Source organism: Oratosquilla oratoria, chromosome 28, assembly GCF_046742065.1.
Source record: "Oratosquilla oratoria isolate Oo_2021 chromosome 28, ASM4674206v1, whole genome shotgun sequence".
NCBI classification, from domain to species: domain Eukaryota; kingdom Metazoa; phylum Arthropoda; class Malacostraca; order Stomatopoda; family Squillidae; genus Oratosquilla; species Oratosquilla oratoria.
Genome location: NC_134804.1, coordinates 13,913,180 through 13,931,064, shown reverse-complemented (window position 1 = coordinate 13,931,064; position 17,885 = coordinate 13,913,180). Strand labels below are relative to the sequence as shown.

Below are 17,885 nucleotides of genomic sequence, written 5' to 3'. Positions count from 1 at the left end.
CATAACCAGGAGAAATCCAATCTGGCTGGTGTCCCCACTTCATTCTTCACAATTTTTCAATCCACGTATCATTACAATGTCCATCACTATATTCAACACTGTGATACTTCATTTATAATTTATCATAACTTCATTTCCACCAGCTACTCCTCCCAATTCACTTCACCACAGTTAAAGTTATCCACCATGACCACATTGTGACTTTTCTAAGTGTATATATATATATACTTTTTTTTTCCAATTTTATATGTCTAACAGCATCTCAATATTCATCCTTGCCTTCAGGTGATTATCCAATATACAACACAGTACATACAAAACACATTTTCAAAACAATTGGGTAAATCCATATGAAACCTACCAATTTTTTTGCAAATTTGAACCTCACCGTCACCGATTTTTATGAAATTCGGTATGCATGTAGAACTCGGTAAGGCAAATTGATTGAGATTAGTCTCACGTTTTCTATCTTTTATAGAACCAGAATTATGGCTTCCGGAAATTTTGAGAAAAATCTAAATTTTGAAGGTACGGCCTAATTTCAAACATGCATAACTTTGTTAGTTTTTGTCGTAGAACATTCGTTCATATGTCATTGTAAAGCTAATGAGTAGCTCTGCAACTTTTATTCTATTCATATTTTACCTATGAGGTCAAATAAAAAAGTTCCATTTGACCTTGACCTTTGACCTTGAATAACAAAAAACACGCCATCTTCGATTTTTTTCATTTTTTGTACAAATATTCACCATCATCTTAATAACCTTCATGCCAAATTTCATAGTGGGACATTCATGGGATCAGAAGTTACAGGCACTTAAATAACTATAGGTATAAGAAAATTTTGGTATTTTTTTATCTGTATTATTTCAAAAAATTCATATCTCGGTTATTTTTCATCACAAAACGTTCACTAATATACCATTTTAAAGCTGATGATTAGCTCTACATCTTTTATTCTATGCATTTTCTACCTAAAAGGTCAAATAAAAAAGTTGTCTAACCTTACAAAAACTTTTTTTTGTGGGGTACAAAACTTCACTACTTACCTTATTGTATTCAATATCCAGGTATACAAACTGCTTGTGTATAGGATTTGTATATCTAAATTTTTTATCTAATATTAAATAAATAAAATATAATATTTATAAATAAAATATCTAATATTTTGTATATCTAAATTTTTTTTATATCCTTTTTACAGATAAAATATTTACCCACCAACAGAAATAAGTTTAAAAATGCTTGGAAGAAGTTTTAAATTCAAGAAAGTGTGTTGTAATCCTATCAACCTTCATGATGATGATCCTAATAAGAAAGGAAATCGGCAAATGTCAGAAGACTTTGTGGCAAAGAACATTGCATTTAACCTTACAGAAGGTTATTATATTTGTGACAAATGCAGGAAAGAAATTACGAAAAGAAGTCGAGAATTACAAACTACTGAAATAGAAAATGAACCAGCAACAGTCCCTGAAACAACAGATAATGAATCATCATCTTCTTCAGATAAAAGGTCGGAAGATGATGTTTTTGTTGACAAAGATACTGACCTGAAAGCACTTAATGAGTCTCTATCAATCATTGGAGAGTCACCAGTAAAAAAACAAAGACTTGAAAAAGGAATTTACTATAAGGAAGAAAAAGCCAAGAAAATCCAAGATAATATTTGCAGTAAATTACAAATTGGTTCAGCACCATCAACATCAAAAGACCATACAACAGCATCTGCCTCTCGCGTTACAAATGCAGATGAAGAAATTGTTATTCAGCTAAAAGAAAAATTTAATACAACAGAAAAACGTTCAGAAAAACTCCAGATTTTGACTGTTCTTCCAAAAAGCTGGAGCAGATCAAAAATCCAGGAAGAGTTCAAGGTGACCCAATATATGGCTAGACAAGCAAAAAACTTAGTAAAAGAAAAAGGTTTCATGGCTCTCCCAAACAAAAGATTACCAACTTTCTCAAAAGAAACTGAAAACATTATCTTACATTTCTACAAATCTGAGGAAATAAGTAGGATTATGCCAGGAAAGAAAGATTATAAATCTGTCAGGAAAGGAGGATTTAAGGTACAAGAACAGAAACATCTAATTCTTTGTAACCTCAGGGAAGCATACAAATTATTGAAAACAAAACATCCTTCCTTAAAGGTAGGGTTTTCAAAATTTGCAGAACTTAGGCCAAAGGAATGCATATTGGCAGGCGGAGCTGGAACACATAGTGTATGTGTATGCACCATCCACCAGAATATTAAGCTGATGATAGTAGGATCCGGGCTTTCTTGTTGTACAGAAGGTGAAGAGATTCATTTGAGTGATTACACTAGTTGCTTAGCTGCTACTACTTGCAATGAAAAGTCAATTGACTGTTTTTTTCATCAGTGTTCTGATTGCAACTCTCTCTCGAATAATTTTGCTGAATATTTAGAGACAATTTTTGAAAAACACATGATTGATGACATTTCATATAAAAGGTGGATTTCTACAGATCGAACAACATTAGAAACCATCAGTAAATCTGTAAATGAGTTTATTGAAGAATTTTGTTCTAATCTTAAATTATTGAAACGGCATGATTATATTGCAAAGCATCAATCGCAATTTTGCGCTGAGAAAAAGAGAACATTAGGTGATGGAGAAATGTTGATTTTGGCAGATTTTGCTGAAAATTACTCATTCATTTTACAAGATGCAGCTCAGGGGTTTCATTGGAATAATGCACAAGCTACATTACACCCCTTTGTATGCTATTATAAAGATGAGGAAGAGCTTAAACATCTAAATGCTGTAATTATTTCCGATTGTTTACACCACGACACCATTGCAGTACATTTATTTCAAAAAAAAGTTATAGAAATTTTGAAAACAAAAATTCCTGGAGAAATAAATAAATTGATTTATTTTTCAGATGGTGCTGCCTCCCAGTATAAAAATTTTAAAAATTTCATAAACTTGTGTCATCATGAAAAGGACTTTGATATGAAAGCAGAATGGCATTTTTTTGCCACTTCACATGGCAAAGGACCATGTGATGGGTTGGGTGGAACTATTAAAAGATTAGCAGCAAAAGCTAGTCTGCAGAGAGCCTACAACAACCAAATCATGACACCAAGACAACTCTATGAATTTGGAAAAGAAAACATTCCAGGCATACATTTTTTATATGCCTCTCAAGAAGAATGGTCTAAAGAAAAAACATTACTGGAAGAAAGATTTAACATCGCTTGCACAATACCAGGCACTCAGAAACTGCATAGCTTTGTTCCAACATCTCTGTCAGAACTCAAAGTAAAATTTGTATCAAATAGCACTGATGATAAAACCGTAAGAATACGTAAACAGACCAATTTCATATTTGAAGAAATCAAAGGATTTGTGACAGCAATGTATGACCAAAAATGGTATTTGGCATGTGTCCTAGAAACATATTCAGATTTAATGGAAGTAAAACTAACATTTTTGGAACCTAATGGACCTTCTCCTTCTTTCAAATATCCACGAATACCAGATATTTTAATTGTACCAGAGAAGGACATTTTAAGCATTGTAGATCCACAAACTGCAACAGGAAGAACATACAATCTCTCTGATAAAGAAATTAAAAAAGCATCTGAATTATTAAATGAAAAATTATCTTAATAATCATTAAAATCCAGGGTGGGTGGAGGGACCTGTGGCTTTTTCTGCTGAGCTATCAGGGGTGGCCCCTTAGGCGATGGGGATACCAAATTGTGTACAATTTGGTAGTGGCTTTGCCACCATGGACCATAGCAGACATGCTCAGTCATGAGTATGATACTTTAATAGTATGATAAGTTTTAAATAGTCAGGTATTTAGTGTAAAATTAATTAGGTAGAATTACAATTTACAAACAATAAAACACAAAATGACGGCATTTTAAATTTTTCAAGGTCAGTGGTCGTTCACAAACTTTTTTATTTGACCTTGAAGGTAAAAAGTGCATAGAATAAACGTTGTAGAGCTAATCATCAGCTTTAAAATGGTATGTTAGTGAACATTTTATGATTAAAAATAACCGAGATTTGAATTTCTAAAAATAATACATATAAAAAAATACCAAAATTTTCTTATACCTATAGTTATTTAAGTGCCTGTAACTTCTGATCCCCTGTATGTCCCACTATCAAATTTGGCATGAAGGTTATTAAGATGATGGTGAATATTTGTACAAAAAATGAAAAAAATCGAAGATGGCGTGTTTTTTGTTATTCAAGGTCAAAGGTCAAGGTCAAATGGTACTTTTTTATTTGACCTCATAGGTAAAAAATGAATAGAATAAAAGTTGCAGAGCTACTCATTAGCTTTACAATGACATATGAACGAATGTTCTACGACAAAAACTAACAAAGTTATGCATGTCTGAAATTAGGCCGTACCTTCAAAATTTCGATTTTTCTCAAAATTGTCGGAAACCATAATTCTGGTTCTATAAAAGATAGAAACGTGAGACTAGTCTCAATCAATTTGTCTCACCGAGTTCTACTTGCACACCAAATTTCATCAAAATCTGTGACAATGAGTTATAAGTCATTGGTAGGTTTCATATGGAATGACCCATTTATTTCACTGGTTACTTACTTGTGGTGGAGTGTTGGGAGGTGCACCCTCTTGGGGGTCTTGGTTGGGAATCATGGCGATGGTCATGGTGCCAACGTAAGCTGGCACTCAACCTTCACCACACACCTCCTCGGCCCACCTCCTAACCATGCATTCGCCTCTTAGTCTGTAAAAAGAATAAAAGTACATTTACTCACAGCTTTGTATAGGGCAGAGATGTGCAATTTAAGAGAGGCAGAGAGGAAATGTTTGAACGTGTTTGAGATGAAATGTCGGAAAAGTATGGTTGGGGTTACTAGGTTGGATTGAGTGAGAAACGAGGTGTGGAGGAGAACAGGAGTGGGAAAGGAGATGACAGACAGGACTGATGAAGAGTTTTAGGATGATTTGGACACAAGATAAAAATGAGTGAAGAGATAAAGAGGTGTAGAAAGCAAAGGTGGATGGAGTGAATGTGAGAGGACAACTGTAGAAAAGATGGATGGATGGATGGGGTGAAGGGGGCATTGAGAAGGAGGAGAATGTCTCTTGAGCAAGGAAGGGAGAAAGCTGGAGATAGGCATAAGTGGAGAGTGGATGTGCACAGATGATACTGTTATGCAAGGAAGGGAGGAGCTGGGGGGGACGAGGGGTTAGGGAGTACTATGTATGAATATTTTGTTGCAGCTTGAAGGGACTTCTTCCAGTCTTCCCATGTTCTGCATGGACATTTTTTTTTTTCCTGATTATGTGAAGCAGCCTTGCTGTGGATGTTTTGTGTCTTGCTACATTGCTACTGACCCAGGGCAGTGGATAGGATACAGGGATGACGCATCATCCGTGAAGAGCCAAGATGAGAGGGAGGAAGGGGTGGTGGTGGAAGAAAGTGGAATGAGTAGGATTAGGTATGTTCCTTTGACTCGGCTACCTCTACTGTAAGGGGGGAAAAGCTCTTGGTATATACATAGATTTACATCAATACCATGAGTCCACAATGAATGGCATCTTTTGTCAAAATCCACTAATAACCCAGATCTACAAATTCAACTGTATTTTTGACACCTTTTCACATATCCAAAGACAACCACTCTCCTCTTCCAACAACTTTTAGTCAGTGACATATAGTCCTATACCCTGATTTTTACTGTAAGGGAAGTATGTACCAAGTAAGAGAAAAAGACATCATATTCAACCTCTGTTTCAGCCATTCTAACTTCTGACTTAGCAATTTCTTTCCCAGTTTGGTCCAATTAGATGCTCTTTTGGACTGGAAGAATTGGAAAACTTTTATTAGTGTGGACTAATGAAAATCAATATGCTGAGTGCTTCAGGAACAATTTTCAAGTATGATTTTATGCACACAACAACTACTAGTTTTTAAATATAAAGTAATGGGTATTTTCAATTTTTTTTTAATCGGTACATTCATTTTCAAGATTCAGACTGAATACAATTAAAATTATATCTTATGGAATTTTGTTTACCCAAAATTCAAACAATTCCATATTCAAATGACTGTATCATCATCTAGATTCTTTCATTTGACCAATCTGTAGAGAAGACCTTTTTTTTTATATATATAAATCTTTCAGACACGTTTTTCTCAATTTGCTCCCATGAGGTCTGAATGAACTCCATCCTAAACCACAGCTTCTCTGTCAGTTTTATCTACTCCCAACTGCCCAGGATGTAACACTTCACCCCATACCATACAACACACAATGGAAGACTGCATTATATACAATCATGAACGCAAACAACACAAAATACACTCTATAAAGGATTTGTGGGAAAACCCAGTTTCGGCTGTGGCATTCCTTGGGGAGACGGGAGTGCTTGGACAGACAGTCTAGGGAACGACAACAACAACAACTCCCTTGAATGGCCAAAGCTAGTGCAATTGTGTTGATTTTTTTTTTTTTCATCAAAACCAATGCTTCTAGTTTCTCCTCATCCAGTTTATCTGCAAGGCTGGGAATCAATATGGTTGCTACTCTTTGTATTCTTATCCTTCACTTTGTGCAGAAACCATCTTGGGTAGATTAGGTGTTTTCCTTTTTTTTTTTTTTATCTTCAAATCTTAAGCTTGTCAATCCTTTTTTTCTTCAAATTTTATGCTTGTCAATAATCTACATCTCACCCATAATCTGACAACACATTTGCTATTCAACAAGAAAACTAACCTACTTAAAACCATCACAAGCAATGACTTTGAACAACAGAATCTAATAACCATCTTCACCAAATTCATAAGAACCACCCTTGATTACACCTCCACAGCACTGTTACCAACAATCAACTGAAGATGAACACTTAAAATTTTACCAAAGGGAGCATTTTCGATTAACAAAAGGATGTACAAAAACCACCCCAAATAGACACCTACATACAAAAACTATAATACTCCCCATAAACACTACATGACACAAGAACACCATTTTCTGCTAGAAACCTTAACACTATACAAAAATAAACTACACCAGCAACACACATTCAATTAATAACCTACCATCCATACCACACTCCCATCACTAAACAAGCCTTTCAAGACAGACCATCAAATTTGATATACCATCAACAACCTCCAAACAACAAGTCCCCCTCCCCAGAAGAAAATACTCATAACACTATCCAGCCTTGAAATAATGACAAAAATAGACTTGGCCTGGCCAGATTCACACTACCCCAGATACAACCATCACACTGAAGACACAAACCTGTCATACTAAAATGCACCACACCTACAATTCCTTGATAACAACACAATATGCCTTCCCTCTGTGCCTTGTAGACCTGCCCATAGATTGTTGCTGGTTACAAGATCATGGGTCTTCATCAAGAGACCAGGGAATAGATTGACTGACTGATCTACCAAGAACATGATGGGTATCAGTACTAATCTTAGTGGGGTTCTGCAAATCACTGCCAACTCAGTCTATCCTGTACTACTGTTCTCATGTGCAAGTCTTTCATGAAATCCCTCATTTATTCCAATGCCTTAATTGCAAATCATTCAATATGACTCAATTACCATAGTAGTCTACTGCAAGATACTTTGTCAGAGGCATTACCTTAATCTTAATAATCCACCCAATTTTCCCTCTCTTACATCACATCGACCCCAAGTAAAAGTCTAGGTTCAATACACACAATTTACTAGTTCAGAAACCAAACTGTTGTCTGCCATAACATTTCTCTCTTCAAGGTCTTGCACCAACATCTTCCATAATCCTCGTGCAATTTTGCTTTCATGCTAATAACACACTTGTCTCTAATTCAAGAGTTTTTCCTGATTTCTTCCTTTTTGAACTAATACCACTGTAGCCCCCTTCCAATCCTGTGACACTATCCTTTCTTTTAATAAGAACACATGCCTAGTTTATGAATCTTGTCCACAATGTGCTTCCTGCATTCTTCAAGTATCCAATTTGAGGTCCAGAGTATGTCTTACATTTCTAACAGCCAGTGTACTTCTTTTATTATCCACTTATATCTTTCAATACTGTTCACATTTCCGTTATACAAGGTAGTCTTCCTTGGTGAAAACTGACTAGAAACTCTTGTTTGCGATATCAGTCCTTACTGATTCCTCTTCAAAGACTTCTTCCATTATGCTTAGGCTACTTCATGTTTCAGTTTACCAAATATATTGCTTTGTGTATAAGGTGTAAAGTATACCACTTGAAGGTCAGCCTGCAAGTGGCAGACGTACAACAGATGAGCACCCTAATATACATCAAGTAGTTAGGATACCCACTGATACCTCATCACCCAAAGCATGGCACTACCTCCACCTAGAGGTGTGGCCATGTGGGGGCAGTACCTGGTTGGTTGGTTTACAATGGATGCCATTCAGTGTGAGTGTATTTTCAGCTCTGATGTTATCAAATCTCTTTAAAATCTTGGAGGTTTGTGTGGAGTCCCCTTGTATTTCATGTATTTTTAAAGAACTCTACTCCTAAATTTTATAGGTTTATAACAGAAATAAGACTGCTCCAAGACAAAGTCCAAGAAAAAACAAAAACTTTTTCAGCGTTATGAGTAAGAATTTGAAATCATTAATGAAGGTGTATACTTCCAATAATAGCATTGACAGCACCTGAAGAATTATGGCCAGCCAAAGGACACTATGACTCTTGCAAGATGGTAGGAAACAAACTTCAAAGAACAAAAATAAATATATAATGAAAATAAACAAATTGTAATTCTGTGACTGCTTTCAATATGTGGAAGACATTAATTTTGTAGCTTATCAAAGTACACTTTTTGTAAGTCTTCAACTCTGAAGAGTGGACATTTCTTTTAGCTAAATAAAATTGTCTGACATTAGCCAACACTGTTGAACAAGTTAATGATATTGAGGGGCCATCTGCTAATCATTTGCATTGAACTTTCAAAGTGAAATCCTTATGCTAGATTGTCCACAAAGCCCTACATTTCATTGAGTGGTTGGCTCAACTTGGATGGAAGGCTGGAGGTAAGGGAGCAAATAGACAGGTACGGTAGGCAGACAAATGAGTAATTATAAATAATATATATATATATATATCATTTACACTACCCTCATTATAATTACAAATCAGTCACAGCTATCAAGTGCAACACATGTTACACATGGGTCCACCTCACATGCACCACACTGGCCAAGTACACACAGTTGGAACTGCAGCCTCTATACATCTTTATATGTATATGTAAGTACACACAGTTGGAACTGCAGCCTCCATACATCTTTATATGTATATGTATGTGTGTGTGTATATATATATATATATAAATTTAAGCACAAGAACATTAACCATACAACAAATAAACATGAACAGTATTACAAATGCATGGACAGGCTTCAACTCCTTTATAAATACAACATGAACAGCACTAATACAGAAAACTTAACTGTCACCCCCACCCACACTAATCACATTCACGCAATACACAACAGTTAGGGAAGACAACATGCAATACAAAGGTAGACTTGCAACATGAATGAACAAAAACATACCCTTCAACAAAACAAAAGAATCTTAACAAAAACTAACACAACAACTGAAATAATCAGAAATCCAAAGATAAAGACCACCACTTACATTATCATTATTCATATACCATTCACCAATCAGCCCCCTATGGATTATTCCTAAACTCAAATCTTCCAACTCATTTTTTAATCGCTTGTTGGCAGGTGACATGAATGCATACAACCCAATTTGGCTAAACACTACAAGTGCCCAGATGAGATCTAGGACAATGGATTGATTGATTTTCTAGTAACTAATAACAGCCACCAAGATGGCCTATATGATTCTTACTTCTCTTGGGATGGATTCTTCTACACCTGATGTATTTATCTATTTTATATATATATATATATATATATTTATGTCAAAAGCACATACAAATTACTTTATTTGGCTCATCTTCTTGTTGGATTTCACTATCAGATTTTTTATGCATAGGCTAAAGGTCATAAGGGTATCAAAAGTGATGCCTAGAATTTTAGTGTTCTTTACCAATAAAAGGGTTGAGCCATTTAATTTCACTGTTAGATTTTTTTTTATTCATGTTTATATGAAGTGAGCAATGTCAATGATAACATGATGCTTTCATTCTATTATTTCTGAGCCATTGCTCCAGCTTGGGTATTAGCTGCTATTTTGTAGTTTCTATGTCAGGTTATAACTGTTGCCACGTGCATATGTAAGTGCACTCGTGTTAAGTTCTGGATCTGGTGTTGGGCAACCACAGAGATAAGAGTACTGTTACTTATGTGACTCTACTGTACACTATTTTCATCCCAGAAATTTTACTTCAGGTTACACTAATAACATGAGATGAACAAACATGAGCTAAGTAGTGGAAGGAAGAAGCATAAATACAACTGCTTCAATAAAAGGCGAGAGATTGCTAAAAATAAATAAATAAACAAAATAAAATAAAACAAATAAGTAAAAATCAGATATCTGCCTTGGAGAAAATGGAGAAAGAGAACCAAGAGAACAAAGGTATCATACAAACAAGCAAGAAATAACTACACAAGAATCCACAGAAAGAAAGAATGAAGTTTTGCAAGGTGCATCATACATAAATGCAAAGACAAATAAAAATTCTTTTACATGTTTATCAAAAATACAAACCCAACTACACTAAAAAATGGATCCACTCCCTACTTGTGAAGCAATTGGAGCAACCCAAGGAATGATAATTAATATCACCAAAACATTGATGTTTAATATTACAAACACTTCTCCAAAACAAGCTTCAGACTCAACTCCAGAAAATAATAAAATAATAAAGCAGAACGGGCAAGACAGACTTTGAAAAACTTCCAAGCAGGCCTAAACAATATAACGAACATCAATATATATCATATTAACAACAGGAGGAGGGTGCAAACTGCGTTGCCACATGTCAATTATTCAGGGGCGGACAATTTGGTCACCCACATGCCCAAGACACCCATTTCATCTTAGGGCAACCATGAGTTGCTCCAAAGGATCCAGCTGGGCAACTACTGTAAAACTGGAGTTGTTCCACCCCTGATAATTTCAAAATAATATACAATACTCTCCTTTCTCTTCTTTCCTTCATCACTGTTTACATAGATGAGCAAGGGAAGCATGTGTCCCTGTACATTACATATATCACATTCCATAACCAAATTAATATCATAAAAACCATATTTTCAGATTTTCTTTCAAGAAAAGTTGATGTAATTGACAAGAAAAAAACTACAAGGCATGTGGTGCACCTCTGCAGAAATAATACTAATTCTTTGGAGTTCTTTTCCAATAAGAGAGTTTGGCCATTCAATTTTATTAGTGGATGTTAGTTGTCCCTTTGATCTATGGTTTTCTGGAGTGAGTTTACATTACTGATGAGGTGGAGATGATATCATCAAAGAATCCGGATAAATTAAGATAAAAATAATGCCATTACTACCAAAGTTTCTGAAGCCTTTAATCAACAATGGCTATATAACAAAAGTTCAACAGTGCATCGAATTACACTAGCATTCATTTTTCTTAAAACGTTGCCAAAATCAGTATTACTCATAACCACAATGACACAAAGTGGGATCATTGACAGGTATCTGCTTATGATAGTCCTGCCCATTACCCACTATCTCACCTCATTCTTTCAACCTCAACTATAGTTCTTACACCTTTTCACATACAGAGCTGACAATTGCTTTTCTCCTAATACTTTCAGTTGGTGACACAACAAAGAAGTATGATTTGACCATTTGTGTCCCAGTACCATGGGATGTTTTTGGTGGGGAAAAAGGTCAGTTGTTACATTCCTGTATTCTAACATGTTACTAACCAAGCCTTTGGTTAGATTACATAGCATCATGCCATATAACATTATATTAGGTTGGTTAGGACAAATTTTGATAAACAATGTAAACAACTGCAAGTTATGAATGACAACACACCACAACATAATGCTACATGTGCTGGTAAGTGGCAGCACAACCAACCAGAGGAAGACTAAGAATCTACTGGAGAAGAGCCAGAAGCCTCCCAGTCACAAAGGTGATGACTAATTCCCACCTCAGCCTTGAGTGGCTGATGCCTAGTCTCCAGATCAGGCTCAGAAACTCACTATCCTCTCTATTACTTCTAACAAATTTATCTTCCCCTCTCTTATTTTCAATGATTTATTCATTATTATTACTATTTTTCATAGATGGAGGTCAGTACTCTGATGCCTCCCACACCACTATATTCTAGCTAGACACACAAAAACCAACCAAGGCCCATACACAAAACCAATGAATTACTTATACTCATCCATGGAGTGCAACACATGCTACACATGGGTCCACCTCACATGCACTATGCTGGCCAACTCAAAACAGTACACAGAGTTGAAGCTGCAGCTTCCACAAATACACACCCAAAAAAATTCCAGCACAGAAATACACTCACTGTTAACAGACTACAAATAAATCTACAGTTCCCTGAAGTGTCAAAGTGGAAAACCCACATCCCCACAGTGGCAATCAATAGTCCTCAGAACTTCCCACAGATCTCTCTGGGAAGAAAATTTGGACTGTTGTATCAATGTGGGATTGTTTCTGTGTCACTGGCTGAAAGTGGTAGGAAGAGAAGAACAGTTAACAGTTATAAATAAACATTGAAAGAGCTACATGTGGTGATGCTTAAGTTCCTACAACAGGCTTTTAAATTCATAGACACAAACCATAAAAATTATATAAATACAAAGATCATAGACATCCACAACAATATGAAATGGCAGGGTGCACAGCAAAATAAAACACATTTCAGGGACTAAAGTACTGTAGAATGGGGTCCCCCAAGGATAATACTCTCACCTGTGCTGTCCAACTTCTTCACAAGCAATTTCTCAAGACCAGAATCAGAGATTAACACCAAAGCTTATGCAGATGACCTGATGACAATAATCCAGCATAAACTACAAATTAGTGGCCAAGAACATCCTACTTAGACAAACTAGAACAATGTCTCACAAATATCAGAATGGAGGCCTCTCTTAACAAATCATCAGTAACATTATTCACTTTAGACAACCATGAATCAAAGAAATGTTCAATAGTATCACAAAATAGCTAAATCCTTCCACAAGAAGTGGAAAAAAATAAATCAAAATAATAATAATAATAATAATTTAATAATAATAATAATAATAATAATAATAACATCAACATGGATTTTGCTTCTGCTACACAATTTCTGCCCATACCTAAAAAATTGGAGTGAAAATCAAGAAAATAACTATCAAAATCAGTCATAAGCACAGATTTTGGACAACAAACTCTAGCCAGTCTACAAACAGCTCTTGAGAGCCACACTCTATCTAATTCCCACAACTTAGTTCCCAACAATCAAGAAAATAAAGACATCTTATAAACTATAAATAAGGACAGAAAAAAAAGAAAAGAAAAAAATTATATATACCAATAAAAGAAAAGTAACATGTATTTTGCTTGTTACAAAAAATCCAGCCTATACATCAAAGGTCTGACAGTAACGAGAAAATAATTGTATCAAAATCAATCAGAGGCACAGATTTTGGACAACAGAAACTAATCACACTATACAAACAGCTCTTGACAGCCACACTCAATCAAACGTCCATGGCATAGTTCCCAACAATCAGGAAAATATAGACATCTTATAAACTATACAAAGTATTGATATTAATAACAGGATGCACCAAAACTACCCAAATGGAACACCTTCAAACAGAAACAGAAATCCTACCCAAAGAACAACCCATCTCATGACATCACACAAGAACAACCAAATGATTATAATGAAGCTACCAAATCAGCACACTACATCTACAACCTTCCACTTGTACAGCACAACACATTCATACACAGATCACAAAAGGAGCATTCCAAAACCGACCACTAATCACTCTTCTCCGTCAAGGCCTGCCATACTTTAGCCCTACTCAAAAACCACTCCCAAGAGAAGCAATAACCACATTAGCACAATTGTGGACAGCTCACCACCCAGCACTAAGGCAATACTGTATGAACACAGAACAGACCTGGCTACAAAAATGGTCCCAAATGCAACCATCACAGAAAACTGAACACCTTACATTACACCACACTAACCATACCCAATAACACAATATTCGGTAAAATTTTAGAAGTGTACACCTATGTGATATAGCATTAGAAAATTAAATATTTTGTAAAATTATAATACATCAATGTAATATGTTTTTCTTGGCAGAAATCAATAAGAGAAAAAGTTGCTAAAAGCGATACAAAAACAAACATAGCCACTGCGAATGTTTGAGATGCCATCTTTGTTTTGGTAGATGCGGAGGTTGAAGAAATTAAAGTATGATAAATTTGTCTATTCTAACCTGCCTACCTAACCTACATTTAGTAATGCAGTACCATATTCCTTCCTTGACTACTTACACACCAAACTGGTGGCTGTGTCTGGTTGCTTGGGAGCTGTGAGTCTCCTGCAAAGCTGACCAAAGGTAAAAGATTGATTGATTGATAATGCTGCCTTCTTCCTCCACTCCTTCACACAGTACTTTCTGACACACATCCATATCTATTTACGTGCATATCTACATATATTTACCTAGTTGATTTACTCCTTAATATATTGATCTATTCATAGTTATTATTCCCTTTCATTTACTTTTTTTGCCAGCTCCCACTCATTTTAGCATTCATACATGTGTCCGAACCAATTTGAGGCACTAACCTATCCAGTAAATCTTTAGTTGTGCACACCTACGCAATATAGCAATAGAAAATTATATATTTTGTAAATCATAATAGATCAAAGTAATATGAAGTTTTCTTGTCAGGAATCAATAACAAAAAAGTTGCTAAAACCTATTTACTAACGAACAAAGTTGAGGCAGTTGAATGATACGCCATATTTGTTTTGACAGATGCCATAGTTGAAGAAATGAAAGGATGATAAATTAGTCTATTCCATTCTGACCTAACCTAACCAATATTTAATATTTCAGTACCTCAAATTCTAAAGATCATTCTGGTCGTTATTGTTGTCATGGACGCTGATTATTATACCTCAGGCAATTAACAGACAATGGCAGGACCCCATGTTCTTTCATAAAGTCCAAGGAAGCCTTATGTCTTTGTAACAGCGTTTATTAATGTCACCTGAAGTTAGAGAACATCCGGTCCTCAACATGAAAGCCATGGTCTGATAGTAACTGGACTGGTATGGCATATGTACCGAATAGTAGCAGCTTCATTCATTAGTAAATTTACTTGTAGCAAGTTTTTTTTTTTCCACCAAAGATATCACATATCATGTTCACGTATTATAATTTACGAAATAAATATTAATTTTCTAATGTTATATTGTGTAGGTGTGCACAACTAACATAATACCACCTATCCTCCTATCTAACAATGTTAAGTCTCGAATCTTAGAATCCACTTACTAAAAAGTCAAAAGGCAGATAGTGCTAATACATGGCCAATTTACTGCTGGCAGCATTGATTACCATATTGCCATAGGTCCAGAAACAGCCAAACCCTACCTTGTGGCAATTTTTCTCTCAATAATAATTGCATTTAATGTGTAAGAAAGCAGGTTTTCCGATGTATCATGATGTACTCAGCTTTGTTAAATGGATTTTGTCAATTAATGGGCATTTGAAATCTGAAAGCATTGACAACACTAGTCTTATTTTTATTTCTTTATTTTTTTTTTTTTTTAAATCAGCTGAAAAAGGTAGCCTTCATGAAAAAACTGCCACCACTATACCACTAAATGATATAGACAGCCAATGGCATATTCTTTACACAATTACAATGGTACAATAAGATTTTGGTCAGGAGGGCACTGGAGTCCTGGAGGTTCTATTCACAAATATGATTTGCCACCCTTATCCTCACATGGCAAAGTACCTGGTAAATTTGATTTACAATACAAATGTTATCAATGAAGACTTTTCATCAAAACACATTTAATTTGTAAAATAAATACTATGCATCACCTGAAAAAATTTCATTTTCCATTATTAAAAAAAAAATAAATAAAATAAAAAAAAAATTAAAAAATACAAAAATTTACCAAATTGCTAAGGCTATGCCCTGGATGGCAAGATATTACCAAAATAGAATAAAAATTAAAATTTTACCTAAAGTTATTATGGAAAAATTATGGGTAAAACCTACAGGAAATATCTGCCACGGAAAGGTCATAGACATTCAGTTTCCTACAATGCCAACATGTGACATTACTGGAAATTTTATATTTGCAATATCTAATCTTCTACCTTCTATTCCCTTCATTATTACTATATATTTTCAATTTAAGTATTACCAAATGTTTAGCCTATTGCACTTCTAGTACTAAGCTAAATCTATCTTGCATATATCTCCTTACACAACATATGCAATCAAATATCAGATATACACTCTTTGATGTAGATACTAATTACACACAAATATTTCATTTAGTCTGTTCATCCAGTTCACTGCTTTCTAGAAATTGACAGCTGTGAAAAAATTTCCTTTCATTTTCTAGCACACCTCAACATAATACACTATCAACAAATTTTCCTATATTCTTATCTACTTTTAGAAAAACCGATTGCGTTTATGCTAATTTCTCAATATCATACACACGAGTGTCATTGCCTCCATAAAGGTTAATCATTGGGATTTATTTTATGCAATGATAGTGAAAATTCCATCTTGTGAAGACAGTGAAGTAACTTTCTGCTGATTTACAACACTTCATGGGCTGTCACCAACTTTAACTATTAGTTTCCATCAATATAACAACTATATTAACTTACTAATGTACATAAACATCAAAACGTCCTATAACTATTAAGTTACACAAAACGATTACCACTTAGACGTGTCTTGGACAAAAGATAAACAAATTAACGTCGAACGATACACCCTTCATAAAATTAGTCAAACTACTGTAAGCCTAATAATATGAATCACACATGAATGAACTTTACACTCTTCTCTGTATAATACTTTTACAAGCCCCTGGCACAGCTTTTATCCGATAAGATCCAAAGGGTAGCAGCTGACAGAAGGAGGGGTCGAAATGACTTCAAAATGGCGACAGTGGGGACGTATGTTTTACTGTGCTTACTTCTCTTCATCCACAACATATATACTACAAAATTATGTATGATAAAACCTTGGCTCTCTATCTACCACGTAGTTTCTTTTAGTAATACTTACAGCCTGAAAAACTAGTGTATTGATCAATAGATCCCGTGTCGGTATTTTCATTCACTAACGCAGAATCACTGTTCATAAAGACTACGGGAAGTTAAAGTTCTTGCCCGATAGATGGCAGCAATTGAATAAACAAATAAGCATCGCCAATTCTAAATAGATACCTGGCACTACATCTTTGTATCTGACTTCTTATATATTTCGTCAAGTCATTCGTGAACTCTGATTTCTCCACCGATTGTTGTCATGATTTTGGGCCTGACAAAGTGAAAAAGTTTGCACTATTGAAATATTATTACAGCATGGGAAACAAAGAGGCGGAAAAAACAAAACAAAAAATAAAGAAAAAATATTTGCACTGTACATCAAGATACTTTCATAAACAAGCCACAGTGTACAATTTTTCTTCATCGTTTTCTGAGAACTATATTCGAATTCCTCACATATTCTATTTCATGAAATAATAATATACTAACGCCTACTGGAACTGCATAAGACAACTGCTGAATGTCTAACTAAATCGTAAATGTGGAGAGAAGTGTGATACAATACAACGACACGTCCTACAACTTTGATCAATAATGAATATATACCCTTCTAATACAAGGTTTGAAAT

The 17,885-nt window shown here is 35.0% G+C and overlaps 1 protein-coding gene across 13 annotated transcripts in view; it reads right to left on the bottom strand.

Annotated features, from left to right (window-relative positions):
- Window positions 1-17,399, bottom strand: part of faf (ubiquitin carboxyl-terminal hydrolase-like faf) — a 204,639-nt gene extending 187,240 nt beyond the window's left edge. For 8 of the 13 annotated variants that reach the window (XM_076210952.1, XM_076210955.1, XM_076210956.1 and 5 more), the window contains exons 1-2: window positions 17,273-17,399; window positions 4,603-4,747 (exon numbers count right to left, since the gene is read on the bottom strand). In XM_076210952.1, coding sequence (XP_076067067.1) covers window positions 4,603-4,668 — 66 coding nt within the window. In that variant the 5' untranslated portion in view covers window positions 4,669-4,747; window positions 17,273-17,399. Of the gene's footprint in view, window positions 1-4,602; window positions 4,748-8,011; window positions 8,031-17,059; window positions 17,079-17,272 lie in introns of those variants that run through there. The other 5 variants (XM_076210960.1, XM_076210964.1, XM_076210965.1 and 2 more) reach the window with 3 other exon arrangements.
- Window positions 17,400-17,885: the final 486 nt, after the last annotated feature.